General features: G+C 33.2%; 2 protein-coding genes across 19 annotated transcripts in view; both read left to right on the top strand.

The window, feature by feature from the left end:
• Positions 1 to 9540, top strand: part of LOC105329799 (rap guanine nucleotide exchange factor 2) — a 41712-nt gene extending 32172 nt beyond the window's left edge. For 12 of the 18 annotated variants that reach the window (XM_011431226.4, XM_011431225.4, XM_011431235.4 and 9 more), the window contains 12 exons: positions 1908 to 2166; positions 2278 to 2377; positions 2498 to 2625; positions 2736 to 2819; positions 2936 to 3082; positions 3233 to 3470; positions 3589 to 3678; positions 4057 to 4308; positions 4687 to 4938; positions 5711 to 5809; positions 6539 to 6730; positions 7407 to 9540. In XM_011431226.4, the coding sequence (XP_011429528.4) occupies positions 1908 to 2166; positions 2278 to 2377; positions 2498 to 2625; positions 2736 to 2819; positions 2936 to 3082; positions 3233 to 3470; positions 3589 to 3678; positions 4057 to 4308; positions 4687 to 4938; positions 5711 to 5809; positions 6539 to 6730; positions 7407 to 7435 (1870 nt within the window). In that variant the 3' untranslated portion in view covers positions 7436 to 9540. The remainder of the gene's footprint in view (positions 1 to 1907; positions 2167 to 2277; positions 2378 to 2497; positions 2626 to 2735; positions 2820 to 2935; positions 3083 to 3232; positions 3471 to 3588; positions 3679 to 4056; positions 4309 to 4686; positions 4939 to 5710; positions 5810 to 6538; positions 6731 to 7406) is intronic. The other 6 variants (XM_011431239.4, XM_011431219.4, XM_020067902.3 and 3 more) reach the window with 5 other exon arrangements.
• Positions 9541 to 12077: 2537 nt separating this feature from the next.
• LOC105321284 (nucleolar protein 12) lies at positions 12078 to 16178 on the top strand. The gene is made up of 5 exons (XM_011419547.4): positions 12078 to 12228; positions 13156 to 13261; positions 14422 to 14604; positions 15267 to 15355; positions 16024 to 16178. Exons 1-5 carry the CDS (start codon positions 12152 to 12154, stop codon positions 16175 to 16177), a joined length of 609 nt encoding a protein of 202 aa, XP_011417849.3. The 5' UTR covers positions 12078 to 12151; the 3' UTR covers position 16178.
• Positions 16179 to 19369: the final 3191 nt, after the last annotated feature.

Below are 19369 nucleotides of genomic sequence, written 5' to 3'. Positions count from 1 at the left end.
TGCTAGATTGGGAATTGAAAATGTTTAAAGTATAATGATTAATTTATAGATAAGATATTAGCTATTAGATTTACTATATAGAATTAGCCAGTATTTAACCTTCTCTAGCTAGACTCTTTCATCTTCTGGCTCCCTCTTATTTCTGACTATATATATTTATATATCAGCATGCAGTCGGGCCCCCCTTATTTCCAATAGACAAGAGTCTTCATTTTTGACAGCTCCTGTAGACTAGTATTGCATGGTCAAGACAATTTTTTTTTTCAAAGAAATATTATTTGTTTTTATAAATATTTTCCCATTTATCAGTATTTATTTTATTATTTATTCTGCTTTTTTCTAATGGTTAAATCAAAACCATGACTGATGCATACCATATATATAATGTAAGTTCTTCGATGTTTTAAAAATATAAGCAAGATAAAGTTATTTCTGTATTTTTCTGTATTATAGTCCTGTATTACTATTGTAATGTATATGATATGTGGTCTCTCTACCTGACTTTTGTAAGTGACTGTATCCAGTAAACCCCTGGTTTGCCTGAGCACCTCCTCATTTCAAATGTTGTCAAAATTTGGTGTTATTAGAACTGTAGACGGGAAACACTGTTTTGACACTCTGACAGTTTGTCAGAAAACTCTTATCAACATTACCCACAACACAAACACATGAGCTGTTGTATTTTGAAAGCCAGTGATATATTTGGATGATTTACCATACATATATATTAATCTTTTAATTCACACAATATGCTTTTTATCGTTAGATTTACTAAAGACTAATTATTTGAATGACGATTAGGTCATATATATTTAACCTACAAAACATATTTATAACAAACTCAGATACTTATCTAATGGTAGAATTTTAAAGTCTACGAGAAATGGATTGTTAAACTCTCACACACTGGTTTATGGCATGTAGGACAGTACATGTACTAATAGTCTAATACCATGACTAAGTGCTAGTGGAAGGGACAGGAAATGAGTGAATGGGGTTTCTCAGAAGTGGTTATATCATTTTGGGCCTGGCTAACTTAATGCATTGGCTTCATCATATCCAGCTAACACTGTTTGCTTTGCTTTGCTTTGCTTGCTAATGTCACACAAAACATCTCTAACTATATATGCTCTTGTATACACTTGTATATTCTCTGTGATGTATTGTATTGATTTCTGTGTTCAACAAATGTGAAAATATTACTACTAATTTGCATGAAAATTACTGGTCTTTTTTCATTAAAAAAAAATATTGAAATTTACAATTTTCTGTTAAAAACTGTCGGAAATTATTATCCTTTTGATTTGAATGGAATTTTATTACGGTAATCGTTATGATATTGTTTATAGTGTGGGATTTATTTTACCGAGTGTTAATATCCTGTTTGTCAAAATCCCTTCAACCTATGTTGCTGTTGTCATAGATACTGAGATTTTGTTGTTGATGTTGTGGCTGCTGCTTAGCAAGATTTTGTTTTATTTAGTTCAGCATATCAAATTTAAAATAACACATGTATTTTGTTTAAAAAATACTTATCACATATTTTGATTACAATATACTTATGAGTTCTTAGTTGCTGCGATATATTGTATTTACAAATGAATTTGCTGACCAAACCAATAGATAAAGCTTTTGTTTACATGGAACAAGAAAATAAATAAAGTTAATAATGAGAAAAGATCAATATCAAAGCATTACAGTGAATTTACAGAGTTTTCTTGAGCACTTTCTACTGTGGATGACACCTAGTGACTTTGGGTTTTGTTTGGTCAGCAAGTGCTTGTTGCGCTGCTGTTTCAATAAACACTAACCACTTCTTACTAACCCGACATTTTGACAACATGTGAGCCAGGTCTTGGTGGTCCAGGGGTTTAATGATCTTGTTTGTTTTTTGACCACTCACCCAGGCGTACTGTTCCATGTGTACTCAGGTATTACCTCAAGAACAATATGAACACGGAGACCTTGGTCCCCGACGAGTTACGCGGGGATCTCATTAAGGAGGCTCAGATCACCATCCTTCAGCTCCGCACCACAGAGGTGGCCTCGCAGCTCACGCTGGACGACTTTAAGGTGTTCGCCAGCATTCAGCCCACCGAATACATTGACAAACTGTTCAACATCAAGTCCAAATATGGCATACCAAACCTGGAAAAGTTTGTGGAGGTCAGTAAAACCTGAATTAACTTTGCCCTGTATCAGAGGAGTTTATGTCTCCTTAAAGGCAGTGAAACAGTGCAAACCAATTTCTAAAAAATGTTTTATTTTATTTTTCAGCTTGTTAATAAAGAAATGTATTGGGTTATAACAGAAGTCTGTTCAGAACCCAACGTTGTCAAGAGAATGAGAATCATCAAACAGTTTATCAAGATTGCAAGTAAGTAACCTGAGATCCATTTGTTTAATATTAATGAAAGTTTAACAGTCTTACTTTTTTTGGAAGATTGACTTATATGTTTGGCAAATAGATTTATTGTGACTTTATTTTGTTTTTCAGAGCATTGTAAGGACTGCAAGAATTTTAACTCCATGTTTTCAATACTAAGTGGGCTTGACAAAGTGTACGTCAGTCGATTGCGCAACACTTGGGAAAAATTATCTAAAAAGGATTTGAAGACATATGATGTAAGTAATGCATATAATGTACTTTATGTTTCATGATCTCTGGTATTTGATTGTGACATAACAGTTTCTAAGGAATCTTAATTCTTATTATCTTTGATATTGATTTGCAGGACTTAAAAGAATTGATTGATCCATCTAAAAACATGTCCAAGTACAGAAGTTATGTTGGTAGTGAACATGTACAACCACCAATGGTAAGCAATTTACACAGAAATTAGAAACAAATGCATACAATAAAAGAACATTGAAAAAGATGGTTTGTGGGTAATGCAGAAAAAACTTATATGTTATTTTTTTATATCAATTGCAGCTTCCATTGTTTCCTGTGGCAATGAAGGATTTGACTTTCTTAAAAGATGGAAACGACACAAAAGTGGATGGACTGATAAACTTTGAAAAGTTCAGAATGATAGCGAAAGAAATTCGCCACCTGTGCTCTATGTGTTCAGCAAAATATGTGAGTTTTCTCTTTGAATCTTATGTATATTTTCATATATTACATGTGATAGGTGTGATGTAATGTATGGAAACATTGTACCGTATTTCATTTTATTGAATGATAAAACTAAATGGAGTGACTGAATTTTTAAAAAAAAATTTCCACTAGGATGTGAATAACATGTTTCTCGGCCCACAAAGTATGATTGAGAGTTCTTGGATCATGGGAATGGCCACCATGAAAAGGGTAAAGAACAGGCGAGGGTCTGCTCTCCCCAACGCCAAGAAGATGTACGAGGAGGCCCAGATGGTTCGAAGGGTGAAGTCCTACCTCAGCAACATCAAGGTTATCTATGATGAGGACAAACTCCGGGAAATGTCCTACCAGTGTGAACCGGACACTAAAGGTGTGTGTGGAGAGAGAGAGAGAGAGAGAGAGAGAGAGAGAGGAGAGAGAGAGAGGTTTTATTTACTTCTATGCATATTTAACCGTGTGCTTTACTGTTACGGTGGTTACTATTTCAGTACGGAGAGTTGAACATTCTCCAAGTGTTCCCAATATCACCATCCCAAAGGATGACAAAGCAGCTGCCATACCTACAGGTCCAAAGTTTGGTAAGGACTAGTAACCTCATACGACACTATCTCTGAAGTTTGATCCTTGTGTTACTATTCCATATCAGATTTATTTTATATATTCAATGTATGATTCGTTATAGCCTGTTTATTTTAATCTTCTCTTCTTTAATTTGATATGAGATTTTCAGCAGTATCTCTTCACTGTTATTCATGCATTGTTTGATATAAAAGTGAACCTTTATTAACTGAATGAATTTTTGTGTAGCTTGTTTTGTAAGAGTTTGTTATACAGAGTTTTCCTTGTCTCAGTCTATCATGTCTTGTAGCTTGTGACGTTCTTTTTTACTGTAACATCACCACTAACGCTTTCCCCACTACTGCATGAATCTTGAGGTGTATTTCTTTTGCCATCAGGTGCTGAATCTCCCCAAGCAATCCAGAAACTGATGGGATTGTCCACCTCAGTCAAACCTCATAAATCTCATTACCCCCACACCCCTGCTCCGTCGGGGGTGACAAGTCCGTCCCTAAGCTCTGGGCGACGACTACCCACATCTCCCCGACACTCCGCGGCCCTACGGTCCCATCCAGTTCAACTGTCACCTGAGAGTTCATCCTTCGTCAGTCTTAGTAATTTTGTAAATCACCGCAGGCCCCAGCGTACTGGTAAGATAACACCTTGTCCACCTAACTCAGTTAGCTGGAAGGGAAACATTGGGTTGTGGAAATTGCCTGGTTTAGTGAAATTCATTCATTTTGTTACCTTTAGTATGTGCTGTTTTTCATGAATGCAGTATTTTTATTTGTCAAACCCTTTCTTTGTATTTTCTTTGCATGATTTATTTGATTAAACTAAAGTAATCTTGGAAAGAAATACTTCATTTAATTATCCATAATATTCCTGTATCCTTGCTTGATTTTTAAGTAATTGATTTTTCTGCCAATTAAAATTCCTAAGAAATGAATGGTTTTACTCTTGCGATATTGCATATTGTTATCTCTCGATATTACAGTAAGATAATAGTATTTCTTCATTATATGTAGGCTCACAAACATCCCAATCATCCTTGACCTCCAACGAGTCGAGTTCAACAGACACAACACAAGTCAGCCAGGGCTCATCACACCCCCAGTACGCGCGGCTGTCCAACAACCACCACGAGTCTCCTGACTCAGGCCGACACAGCATGATCTCCACAGCTTACGATACTCAGAGCACCACCTCAGCCGGCTCCAGTAACAGTCTGTCCAGTCACTCCCCCCCACCCCACTTCCGGCGCCAGGGCCCCCAGACCGGTCAGTATACTTGCTGTAGAATGCTAGTGTAGAGTAATGCTGGGGCTGACTTGATTTTGTATCAATAAGGGACAAAGTTTAACAAATATATCATATGGGTAAAGAGCTGCATGAGGTGTAAGATGTGTTTGTAACTTGGGATGGGACAGGTTTACGGGAATTTATTTCTTAAATCATTCATGGAGTTCAATGATTTTAGTTAACAATTAAAGTTTTCCCGAGCTGTGTGCTGCAGATTGACAACTTGCTGTTGGCTCTAGCATCAAGATCCTTGCCTTGTGTCCATGCACATTTATGTTTTCTGTTGAAGAGTAGGCTCTAGCTGTCGTGTTAGATATTGTTGTGAAGTAGATAACTTGTGTGTTGGTGGTGGTTTATCACTGTTCTATCCCCTTCACTGTTTGTTTTGTTAATAAATGGTTTCAGCTTTGGAAAAGTCAATAACATTATGCAGCTAAATTTTAAAAATTCAAAATTTAAAAAAAAAACAGATTTGGAGAACCCCCCCCAAAAATTATAAAATAAAAGGTAAGATCAAAACATGAGCTCAGAGAAGAACTGAGAATTTTACGTGTGGTGAGCAATGTGTGGGCGTTTTTCTGTGAGGAAACTATAGTAGCTGTTGATCTACTTGCGTGTAGTCCTCTACACTCTCCCCTGTCCTACTGCATGGCTACAGCTCTGTCGCTGCTACCTCTCCTCAGCCTGACTCCGTTACTCTGCCTGACTATTATCTCTGGCCCTTGTGTTTGATGTCTATGTTCTCTTGCAGCACCGCCCTTTCTCCATCAACATAGTACTCCACCTCTGCCCCAGGCTCGGGCGAGGCCACCGCTACCGCCCTATAATGTTGTCATGCAAAATTCACCAGGTGAGATAAGTGTGTCGTGTATAGATTAATACCACTGTTATTTGGACTGTACTAAAGAGCTCTAACTAGAGAGATCAAATTCATTCAGATCATTCATAGAAATCATTTACTCGCATGTCCATTTCACCTGGATGTGGTATTGATTCAAAAGTCCCCCTTGCACAAAAAAGAGGAAAAAATCTCCATGGAAAAAAAAGAGATTAAATAAAGAGAGAGTGTTTCAATATCGCATGTAAACTCCATGTCCATCCCACACAATACTTAGTGAATTCTGCACTTCATCTATGCTTGTATTAATATATGGCTGTTAGTTGCTTACTCTACATTCTAACACATTAGAAAACAGAACCAAGACCCAACTTTATCTTCATCAAATAAAGACATCAGGAAAGTTACTCCCGACCATTATTTTAAATGTTTTGAAAATAAAGTTGGGTCAGTAGTGTAAACTCTGGACTTTTCATCAATATTTTCAGTGAATGATTCTCTTTTTCTGTCTTACTATATTGTTTTCCCTTATAATGAAGATGCATATAATGTTACTCATAATTTTGAATGAAATAATGAAGATACATGTAAGTCTCATAAAATACCAGAAAAATGTAATCTTTACTCTAGGCATGAACTGATATTCTGTAAATATTATAAGATTTCTTGCTTGAGATTCTCTGTTATGGAATCATGAATGCTCTGTCAAAAGTTATTTTATCCTTCTGCATTCCTCAACAGCCTATAGCCATATTATCCATCAAACGTACACTAAAGTTCGTCGGCCACCCCTGCCTGATTACCAATCTGCTACCCAAATGGCCCAACTAGCTCGCCAGAAGCATTATTGGCAGATGGAACGATCTCATTCACATGAAGGGGTTGTAGGATACTGCAATGGGCAGGCACCTTATTACCGAGTCTCTGATGATGGTAGGTCTCCACACTCCTCCCCTTCAATCTCCCCCCAACCTTAGGTTGCTAAATGTTTGTCAACCAGAACAAGGGAATCAAGTTAGGATCTCCAGAAAACCGATATTAATATTAGCGAGGTCACACAGTGTTTTCTTTGAAATCATTTGTTAACAAACATTTGCTTGCCCTCCCCTTGGTTTTTTTTTTTTTTTTTTTTTGGTAACATGTGACTGTTTTCTGTTGTTCTCAATGTTTTGTTTGGAGTAGTGCCCCTTTGTTCCGTATCACATTGTAGCATGAACTGTTTTGAAGTTTCACTACAAAGTTGAAGAGTTACGTTTCAATTCTAACATCAACACCTATCTCATATGACCACTGTATTTAGAATAAATTTACTTATTTCACATAATTTGTAAACAAAATTTCTGATGTATACCCATATATTTACAACTGTATATATAAGTATTTGATATCATACATATTCAGAAATAATCACATTACATCATTACAGATAAATCCCATATAATGGAAAGTTTTTAAATCAGAACACAATATTCTTGTATCTTCAATACACATACTCAGGTAACCACAATTGTCCTGATAAATGTTTTCAGATTTTGGACTATGTAAGTGTGTTTGAAGTAAAATCTTACTGTTATATTGCGCTGATTTTTTTCCTGTTATTTTTTTGCAGAAGAAGAGGAACAGGTGTCTGCAGTGTGAATAGACTCTCTGTCGTCATTACGTAAAAGCTGTTCTTGGACCAAGGCAGGGTCTACAACATCCCAGTGTCAGCTAACCCTGACAGGGAGGGCGGGTCATGTTCTGTTTAACAACAGAAATGGACATGGGGCCCCCAGCTGTTTTGAAGTGCAATTCTTCCTGCTCATCTGTGATAGTCAAAAAAACAAACCTATAATCCTCTCTTATGTTGGGGAGAATGTAAGTGCAAGAAATCTTCTTGTGCATATTCATGTGCAATTTGACAAAACCTAGGACATGCTATGCATGCATATTAGTCACAGTATTAACTAGACGAGGATCTGATAATGTGTCTACCTGATCTGAAATCATACAACCTTGTGTGTGGTGATATGTGTCGCTGTGTTCAGAGGAGAGACTTCTGCCGAGGATGGTACTTCCTACATACATTGATAGTGCTATTACCATGATCATATTTTGTCACGTGCCATCACAGAAAATCATGTAGAGCTTCCTTATTTTTCAAGGAAAAGGACTCCAGAAATTCATAGATGTATTTCTATATACCAAAGATTCAAGTCGTCATTTTACTCATTTTGTTCAGAAATGGCAAGAACCATATTTTATTACAACTGTTATAATCATCATTTTTTAAAACAAAAATCATCCTTGTTTAATTTATTAGATATATAAAGTTTTATATACTGTACATCTATATGTTTACTTACCTGTATCTTTGAGAGGACATTTTATCTACTGTATATGAGGCATGATGAAATCCAGGTGACTTACTCAAGCAAGAGGAGAAAACTCTTCACATAGGTCTTCAAGAACCAAAGAAACTTGGGTTTATATATGGAATAGAGATCTTGGAAATTATCTTACACTTCTGCATATAAGATTTCAACAGAATAATAGATTATTAACAGTAATATAAACAGAATATGAAAACATTAATTTGAAATTACATCCAATAAAAGCAACTTTCTAAATGTTATACACCATTTAAGTTTCATCAAGAGGGATATTATTGCATAATGTTAAAAAAAAGTCATTGCACTTTACATTAAAATGAATGCAAGGCAAATATATGATAGTATGCAAAGTTTAAATTCAAAGTAAAAGGGAAAATTATTTAAGTTATATTTTTTCAGTCTGAGGTGAAATTTATGTAACTGTAATATCTGAATGTGTATTTTCTTCTTTTGAGGCCAGGCAGGTCTTTTCTATGATTGGTTTATTTCATTACCGTAGTATCAAATGGGTTTTTAGCTAATGAAGAAAATTATTTTTTTATATCCTGAAATTCAGTTTACCCACAAATTTGATACTAACATGAAAGGAAATCAGAAAATAAATAATTGAATTGTTATGCCATGCCATTTGATAACTTCTAAATTTCTAGTTCACCTAATATTGTTTGATACCTCTATCCACTGAGTTTATAAGATATGGATGGACTTTGCTTTCTTTTGAAGGTTTTGTCATAAGAAACTCTTCTGTAATATACTAAGTTCACTTAATGACAGAGTAATAGGTATTTCCAGTATTATGTATTTTTAGCAGCTATAAGTCTTGAACACTGCCAAATCATTGCCAACAGAATAGAGTGTCATGGTGCCTATATTGTAAAAGACATTCTATTTTTTTTACTCTCTTTGAAGATCTAAGATTCCATTTAATGAAAGTTTGGTTTTGAATGTTACACAAATACAGGTAGTTTTTTTCCCCATTTTTGACCGCACGTTTTAGTAAAATACTGGTCCATGTATTAGTTTAATTGATTACATGAAGACTGAAACAGCAGAAATTCCAATAAGCAATAGATTGTTAATTAACAAAAATAGATTTAACTGTGTGAGTAAGTGGAAATGTGTAATGCTCATTAATTAGTAATTTTATTTACTGTATGGTTTTAGGGATAAAAGGAATCATTTTTAATCTGGATTTTTTTCATATTTTGGAACACTGGAAATGACACGTGATCTGAAAACTTTTATTTGTTCAACTTGCTGATGTACAGTAAATAAGTATTACAACGAAGTCACAAAATAATACAGTTTATCATGCATCTGTATATAATTTTTCTTATTACCAGGAAAAATAAAATAAAATGTAAAACAATACGTATGTGCAATTTGTTTGTTGTAGAAGATGATCCCAGCCTATTTATAAGAAAAATGGGCAAGACAATATTGTCTAACTACATTATAACAAAATATGCTCTTAACAGCCATTGTTTTGTAATAAAATGGTTCAGTACCACAGAAAGACATACTGCATGTGTTGTAAAGCTCTTTATAATTTTCAAAATTATAGCCAGTAGTCATAGTGAGAGATTAATGGTTTTTTGGTTAAAATTACATACACTTGGAAGTGATCAATATACACATACATGTATTCAAAATTCGAGTTAATTGTTCTCACCAGGACAGAGAAGTCGGCTATGAAAAATCCTAAAATAGCAGTTGTTTGAATATATTGGTGAAGACAAAACAGTAAATGTTTAATTAACGCATATTAGGTTCAACAAATAAAATGATCGCAGTTTGAAACAACTTCTTGCTGATAATACATGAATCTCCATATAAAATTTGAGTTGCAATGTAAACCTCTTCCAGACAGTATTGAAAAGAGATAATTAGCGCCCCGCAAGGATATGCGGGTGCCCTATAGTAATCACTCTGTCCGTCCGTCTGTCACTCTTCCGTCCACAAATTTTCTGTTTTTTTCTAATAACTTTTTTTATGGTAGCCCAATCAAGTTCAAATTTGGTATGGTAGTTCAGTAGACAGAAATACATATTTTGATGCTAAGTGTGGTTCTCTATGTCTTTTGGTTTGGAGCTGGGGTGGTGGGGTAGATTCCTTAACTATGCATAAGAATGAATGGGCAAAGAGAGATAACTTCTGAGAATTTTACCATTGTATACTTGGAAGGCCGTGCAATATTTGTCCTTTGGGATTAATTAACCTTCCACAGGAAGAAAATCCTAAGCTTTATCTGTCACATTGAGATTAATTACTGCACTGCCTGTGTCTGCAAAGGAACTTTGTTTTGAAGTTAAGGTCAATTTTGAATGATGTGTAGTAATGTGTACATTCTTTGAAATATGGATTTAAAATATAATATTCATACTTTATTTTGGTTAAAATGCCGTACACAATGATTTATGATAATTTTATTGAATTCTAAAATCAAGATATATATTAAGATATCCTTTTTCACTATTTTATTTTTTAATTATTTATTTTATTTTTTTCTGCCTTAATGCTGTTATTTTAACAGGTAATCAGATAATAACCACATTCTGTCATTTCTGAAAAAAAAATCTTATTGTAAATTTAGAAGAAAAGGATGAGAGAGCTGAACAATTAACCCCCTGGGATTAATTGTATCTTGCCTGCTGCAGAAAATTTAGATGCTTATCTCTATCTGTCATATGAAGATTAATGAACACCTTTGTATGCAACTGATGTTTGTTTTGAAGTTGAGGTCAACCCTGGGTGATACAATGTATTTGCATTCACTGAAGGCTTGCATTTTATAAAACACCTGTTCAAATCTTTTTTAAATGCACATTTTATTTAGGTTTTTTTTTTATAAGACATGAGGTTATCCCTGTTTTATGCAGATACAAGGTTACCATTTAGAGTTTTTGGACATTCAGGAATTATCTTGAAATTTTAAAAATACAGTTGTTACTTATAATTTTCAATTTTTTTTTTAAATGTAATCAAATTAAACTCTCATTCCATGAGCTGCACCCTTATATTTTTACCCCTCAGTTTAACACTTTAATTGTTGGATGAAAATCATATCCAACTACAAATCATGAGATCCTATATATTGCAGTTCTTTACATCTTATGCCGGGCATTTATTTTTCATCATTGTTAATATAAAGAGGATGGATTCAAAGTTTTTTTCACTTCTCTATATTAATTGTCATAGCGGGGCCCTTCCTGACTGGTCAGTTTTCTAGTTAGAGATAGTTTTTTATTTCCAAATTCTGGGCCCTTTTGGGCATACAAAGGCACATGTAAAGAAAAACAAAGAAAAGAAAAAATAAAATAAATAATTATTTAAAGAAATTTAACAACACCTACACACTAACAGAGAGAGAAGGTTTCTACATGTAATTGATAGTTTATATTAACATAAAAGATGAGTCTATAATAGTCTCAGTTGAACAAGAGGATTTTCTCAGCTGAAAACAACTATAAATGTAGCTTGCAAAAATTTCAATAACATTATCACATTCATTAGACATTAGCCAGATAAACTTATCTTTATTACATATATTTTAAAAAAAAAAAAATTAAATGAACTAAACTGTCTAGAAATTTCTTTTCTTTTGTTTTTGTTTTTGTTTTTGTTTTCTTTTTTTTCACGAAATAAGGAAATTAGGAGGAACCATCTTGAAAGGTTAAAAGATCAACTAAAAACTATTGAAGATTGTTTGGTGATGCCAAATTTTCAGAGAAGTATACAGTATGAAGTGAAATTTCAAAACTACATATTATATTATTTTTTGTTTACTAAAATAGGTTGAAAATCAACATTTATTAAAATACCCAAACAGTTGCATTTCTCTGTTGATTTGTATAATTATTACCGTTGATATAAAAACGCTTCAGATATTACCCGACTAAACTACGAACGAGATGATATACAAGAAACGACAAAAACTAGAACGAGCTAACAACACTCCATAGTGAGGAAATTCGAAATCGAAATGGAAGTTGCGAAGCGGAGAAGAAGAAAAAACAGAAAAACAAAGCAGTTTCTTGTATTCAACGAAGAGGATCGAGCGTAAGTATCATTATGATTTAAATATTTTTGTAAAATATTTTTTCGTAAGTTGGAGGATTAGTCACATGCGCTTGCACAAGTAGTTGAATAATACAGTATGCAGGTATGCAAGTGTCTGAGCATGCCGAGTGGACTGTGTTGTTTGTTGAAATTATTTATCATTTACGAAAATGTTTAGTTAGGGTCCCCGGCAAATAATATCTTTCTATGAAGAAAAAAGCAAAGCTCGGATAAATATCAATGTAATAGATTGGAAGTTTTTGTCACACTAATTTTATTATGAATGAACATTATTTATCAATGAGACTATTTTTAATGGCGGTCAGTCATCTATAGATGCAAAAGGTGTCCCCATATGGCCTATAGAAAAAGAGAGTATTTTAAAAATTAAGCATAGATAACATAAGTACAATTTTATGAAAATTTTAAATAGTTGTTACAGTCTTTGTTTTATAATCGAGAACAAAGATTTCTGTATGGTTTGTTTCATCATTAAATTTATTTTGACACAGTGACTCTAACATTTGTAATGTATATAAGCCCATTCTATGGAAATAGACTGGTTACACTGAATGCTTGGTGAGATAGTGACATTGACTTTGATTCAGAAAAAGAGCAAGTTCTGGTCCAGAATTCAATTGCTAGTCAATATAAATTATAATGTCTGCTCTGGTCAATGTCCAGACAAAGATTGTCAAACTTGGCGGTAAAACACATTAGGCAAAATATACAAACCAACCAAATTCAGCCTGACACAAACAACCAATAAAAACCAAGATCACAAATATCCACTGACCAACTCATGATCAAGAACTGTCCTTTGGGTATGAATTAAAAGAAATGGTGGATCTAACTTTTTTTTATGTATAATTTTTAGATGTATTAATTACGATAACTTTATTAATTCATTTTTATACTCTTACATAGTGAATACTTAACCGGATTCCGAAAAAGAAAGAAACAGCGACAACAACATGCCAAAGACGAAAGAGAAAAAAAGCTGAAAGAAGACAGAAAAGCCCTCAAACAGCAGGTACTCATTGAATTTGATTGGTACGGTCACATTAAGAGTCCATTATAACAAAGGATCAATCTCTGTTTTTACTCATACTTGCCTAAAAAATCAAACCTCATTGCCACTGTTTAAAATGTCCTTTATAAGGCCATTCTGAAATAACTGTTAATTAAAAAGAGTAACTATCACACAATTGTGACTCCTGATTAAAAATACATGATGGAAACAGAATTTCAATTTCAAATGATAAAACTGCAAAGGCTCTTGATAAAACCATATGGGATCCTCCCGTACCCAAAGATTGGCGGGGTAGTGATCTATGATAATTTTGGAAAGTTGGATTTCATGCATCTTTATACTACTGTAAATCCCTTATTTTATGTGAGTACCGGTACTTAATTCCACTATTCCGCTGTTTTGTATCAAATCGCCAGAATATAAAATCGTGATTACCATATTTTTGTTATAATTTCCTACAGCTCAAAACTATCTGCAAAATAAAAGCGAGATTCTAAAATTCGCAAGGATTGCCTCTCGTGATTTTACACAGAAATTAATTCCGCGTGTTTAATTAGGAATCTACAGTATAGTGTTGTCACGATGATCGATTTGAAGTTTCATAATTGAATATACATGTAATTGGTTTATTACATTAATACTACATGTATACCTTTCGTTTTCTTTATTATTCTGTATTGAATAAAATGAAAACTGTGGCAGACTGGGTTTTTTTTAATCTCAAAAGATATGTAACATTTTAATTGATAACAATACAGCATATATCTTAAAAGCTTTAAAAAGTAATTGCAAATAGCTTATAGGCCTATATTTTAATTGAAACCGTAACATAACATTTAGTGCCCCATTTTGATGAATTTTAAATTAATACAATTTGTTACTGATTTGATTATTGGGCGATCATCAGTTGGTAAGAGTCAACCAATTCTGTTGATTAATGAAATTCAATCATGATTTTCAGCAGATTCGACAACACTACTTTATACCTATCAAATTAGCTTTGAGATAGAAATAAAAAGAAAATAATTCGATCCCTGCACTGTCAGACACAAACTTGTGGGTTCAGACAGTGTGCTAAATATTGCACTTGCTCAGAATCATTTTATCATACACTTGAGATATTTTTAAAGTATGTGCAGTTATTCCATGTCTGTTTACAGAGAAAAGACTTGCTGTTGAAAAGTCAGAGATTCACTGGGAGGAAGAAGAAGGTGGCAGCTTTGGACGACATTGATGAGGTTGAGACCTCTGTGATGGACCTCCCCTCACACACGGTCACTGTGTCCGATATTTCCGAGATAGATCTGGCCGGTCATGGGGGGTTACGGCTAGGTGTTAATAAGGTAAATAGAACCACCTTCCTCTAAAAGGCAGTAATTAGTCAGGTTAGTTAAAGGGGCAAATAAAGCCATAACTCTTATATTTCCATTATATTCATGTTTAATATCCCTAATAAATGTACATTTAAGGCATAATTATATCTGATGTAATCAAACTTCAGTATTATAAATAGTTGAATTTACTGGTATTTCAGTGAAGTTGCAAAATTAGTCACATGTCAAACTACATTACCGGAAGAAATAAGCAAAAATCAGTTTTTAATAATCAAGGCCACAACAATATAATTTCTTGTTCATCGAACATCCATTGAAAAAAGGTACGAGCGGGCGAGCGATAGAAGATTAAAATTATTATTTCTTGTAGCCAAAATTTTTAGGTGGTACCTAAATAAATTAGTGCGGACGGTTAGATTTTTTTTTACTTGTTTATGATTTATACATCAAAACTATTTAAAATGCGAAAAATAGAGTGGAAATAGAACAGAAAACAGCGCAGAATTTCCTGGATGCGGGAAATTAATAATGATATTAATTGTATAGTTTTATTTTAATATGAGGGCACGGGGTCCGACGAACAAGAAATTATATTGGTGTGGCCCAATTATAACCCAAAAAAATGAATTTGGTTTTGTCTTGTCTGTCTTTATATATGAGTTTGTTTTCAGATTGATGATGATGAAGAGAGTGATGAAAACAATAAGGAAAACCCAAGTGATGAGCATCTGAAAAAATCATTAAAGAAACTCAAGAAAAGGTATCTGTTAAGATTTTATACAAAGATAAATAGAGTAAATGTTTTGATCAAAGATTGAATATAACTGGAAACTCTTTCTGTAATTGAAGAATCAAGAATTGAACTGTCTTTAAGTGTTTGAGTTGGTCAATATTTTTATGTAGAAAATGTCACCAAAGAACCCCAATCCAGAAACATTTATTTTTTTATAACTTACAAGTACACATATATTTGAACTGACAAAACAAACATTCAACATTGGAAAACCTGGTATTTATGAATAACAGGTCAAACATGTGATAAGACAATGCTTGGGTATATTTTTTGTGCTCTTTGTACATCTATTTAGCAAGCTAATTGGGCAGAGATGAAGTTGATAATACTGTATACAGAGGTTTTTTTTGCCCCCTGTAATTTTTTCCCTGCTACATTTGCAAACAGTTTTGCCCCGCTTTGAATTCACCCAGACACAGTTGTGTTTAAAGGGAGATATTATGAGACATTGGAATTCGTCCAGTCTAAATTCGCCCATTGACAACAAGGGCAAAAGGGGCAAAAATAAAACAGGGGTGAATATTTCTTGGTATACAGTATCAAAATAAGGAGAGAAAAAAAATAAGTAGTCATTGTAAATATCCAGTATCTTTTTTTCGAGTCACTGAAACAACTTTTAAATGCTTTATTTGCAGACAAGGTGCAATAGATTCACGAATGAATCCCTCAAAGAAAACAAGATTTCAAAAGACTCATCCAAAACAGTATGACAAAAAATCTCTGAAGAAAAGGAAGGAAAAAATCTCTCACAACAGAAAACCAAAGAAGAAAATAAAAGCTAGGAATTAGACACTTTGTTTCATGTTATTTTTAAACCAGAAGAAATGTTCCCCACAGAAAGGTCGTTCATGTACATGTACCAGTATTTCTTGCACTGGTCTAAGTACAAAATACATCTATAAGGATTTATTTTCTCCATTGTGATTTATTGTGAATAGCTTCGATTTCTTTCTGGTGACCAATTTGTCAGCCATTAGTTTTTACCTTAAAGTTGTATAAGATAAACTTGCAAGGACAGTGTGAATATATTCTATCAAAATTTTTATTTTACACTGTAACTGAGCTAACATCATGCAAATATACATATGAGTGAGCAATCCTACAAATGTAAGCAGATGTTTTGAAACAGTTGTAAAATCCAGTTTAAAAAATATTGTATACCTTTGCTTTTTGAAAGGTTCTACAAATAAAAGCAAAGAGTTTTTGAGAAAGAAGATGGCATGATAAGATAGCGCAAATGCCCATTCAGTTTAGTCGTGAAATACCGGTACAATTTTGAATTTATTTTCTCCAATGAAATTAATTCAAATATTTTATATGATAAGTTTGCAAAAGCACAATTTTTAATTATATTCAGTTTTTAATATATTTACCAAATGAAAAGAAAAATATATTGCCTTAAATTTTTGTGGTATCGAACCCACAACATTAAAACCCTAGTTGTGTAAGGTTAGCATATGTCTGGTGCTCTAACCACTGAGCCATTTCAGACACAATAAAGTAGGCTGTTTTAATACCATGTGTGACTTAGGCCACACATTTTTGGACTTCTATTATTTTTTCAAAACGTTCAATTGTTGGGATACAAAATGATGTTTAATATATAGTAGGTCATCTCTCCATGTTTTTGTTGATTGTAATCGTTTTGTTTCCCATAAAACCTTAGACTATGAGAAAAATATGGAGCACAGACCCACTCTATGAAAGAAAAGGTCTTGAAGTTCTAAAAATGACACTTTTTGGATGTTTTGATATTATACACCTGTTTTAGTCAATTTCCGAGTGTTGAGCATTTCCAAGTATTGAGCATATTTATAGGTTAAAAATCGGTGATATTTTAAACATATCTTGTTTTGAATAATTTTTTAAAAATCAGATTTATTGATGTTTTAATTTTTCATTATCTAATCCGTTCGTGTATGGGCATTTTACACGCCTTATCCACCCATCTTCTTAGGTACTACTATAACTAGCTTTCCTCAGATATTTCTCAGATTTTTTTTATTTACATGTAATCAAATCTTTTGTTGTTTGATAATTGCATTGTAATCTATACTTATCTGGTATGTAACCAACATTTTGAAATTATTCAAACTTGGTATGAAACATCCTAGAGTAAATTATTTTCAAGGACAAGGATTTCTGAACTGAATATCAGTTAAAATTCAATTATACCTTACGGACATCATCAAGCATGTATTGAAATTGTAAGCAAGTACTCTGGTGCTGGCATTTTGTAGTTTATTTGCAAAATGCCTTGATTTATAAGTATAGATTATTATGGAAAAACAAAAAAGAAGGTGGGTGGTTTAAAATTCCTCTACAAGAACTACAGGTTTAGAGATGACAGACTCTTGTCTTTGAGATAGAATGGACCCCGTATTTTAATAATAACATGTTTTATTTCATACATTAATACTCTATGGGATAAAATTACCATCTTACTAAGAAGACAACTTTATCAGCAGAAACAAGTGGCGGTGTTGTAGACGATGTATTGAAGTTTTGTCACATAATATATTGTCAATTTTATTGAAAAGATTATCCGAAAACTTAATTAATGGGGCCATAGGAGAGAATCAGAATTCAACATTTCACAGTTTATGAAAAAAATCAAAAGTGCTGCTCAACAAGAAATAATGCTACAATTTTCACCTTTCAAATCGAACCATATTCATTAATATATACTGGTAGAACTATTTTAACAAGACCTTGGACTTTCAGTAGGTTGTAACTATCTTTTACTTGCGTCAAAACAAGTTAAAAACGACGCTGGTTTCAAGTGAAATATACACAGATTGTGTAATCTAGACAATTCTTGTTGATATCAAAGAGCCACAGCCGAGTGGCTATCAATGAAATTGACAGACTTACGTCACATTGCCGTTTGAGACACTACCCAAAGTCTAAGCTCTTGTTAAAATGGTTCTAAATATATTTTAAGAGTTCGATACACCTGTACTTTTAAGTAGTCAATTATCTCAATGAGAGTGAACTGTTTATTGAAAGAAACATTGTTCCATAAAGATGTAAAGAGACTGTCAACAAAATTCAAACCCCACGGTGAAAATATACGGTAAAATGACACAAAGGCATACAGAAAGGGGTTTGTGAACTTTTTTCAGGAGTGCGTAATATATAAAGTTGAGACACATTTGTTTGATGTTTTCGAATTCATTTGAAATAATTACGCTCAGTTTGATCAAGACTGGACGATTTTTTTTTCACATCAAAAGTGTAGTGTGCAACATCGGCTATTAAATGTCTCGTTGGGTGTAACGGTAATTGATATGAAATTGAAAATTCATTGTTGGATTTTCTCTAATGACATCGTACCATGTCAAGTCTATAATATGTTCAGAATTTCAATTTTAGAATTATATGATATCATTTTCAAAGTAAATGTTGGGTATAATTGAGCTATGCATAATTTGAATCCCCACAAACTGGGCGCCTATTGGTATAGTTCACAGTTGTATTGGATGGATTTCCTGTTCTATAAAAACATGCCATTTCTGTGAATTCGTAACGTGAACAATAGAGCAAGGCAAATTTGTAAATCTTATCTTTTTCCTGTGTGCTTCAGTTTTAATTACATTCCAGATGAAGTATATTAGATTATTGACATGGTAAATTATAATTGACCAGGAAACATATAATCTACATTTTAGTCATTTTTGAAAATTGAAACTGAACTGGATACATTGCTTGTTTAATAATACCTCTCGGAAATTTTGTACTTGGAATTATTGTTACACTAAAATCTTACCTTTCATATTTTTTTTTAATTCACCTATTGAAGATGTGTACACACTATTGCATACATTTACATTATCTTCTTTGCGGTATATTAAATTCCAAAAAGACAAATAGACGTGAGAGGTACGGATCGTATATATTTGAAATCGGACACCTACAAAAAATAGGAATTAAATGCTTAAATATATACATGATTAAAAAGAATAAACATACTGAGAACGC

The sequence above is a fragment of the Magallana gigas genome, chromosome 7 (genome assembly GCF_963853765.1).
Source record: "Magallana gigas chromosome 7, xbMagGiga1.1, whole genome shotgun sequence".
In the NCBI taxonomy this organism is placed as follows: Eukaryota; Metazoa; Mollusca; class Bivalvia; order Ostreida; family Ostreidae; genus Magallana; species Magallana gigas.
Note: the sequence above shows the minus strand (reverse complement) of the source record. Positions and strands in the feature narration are given on the sequence as shown.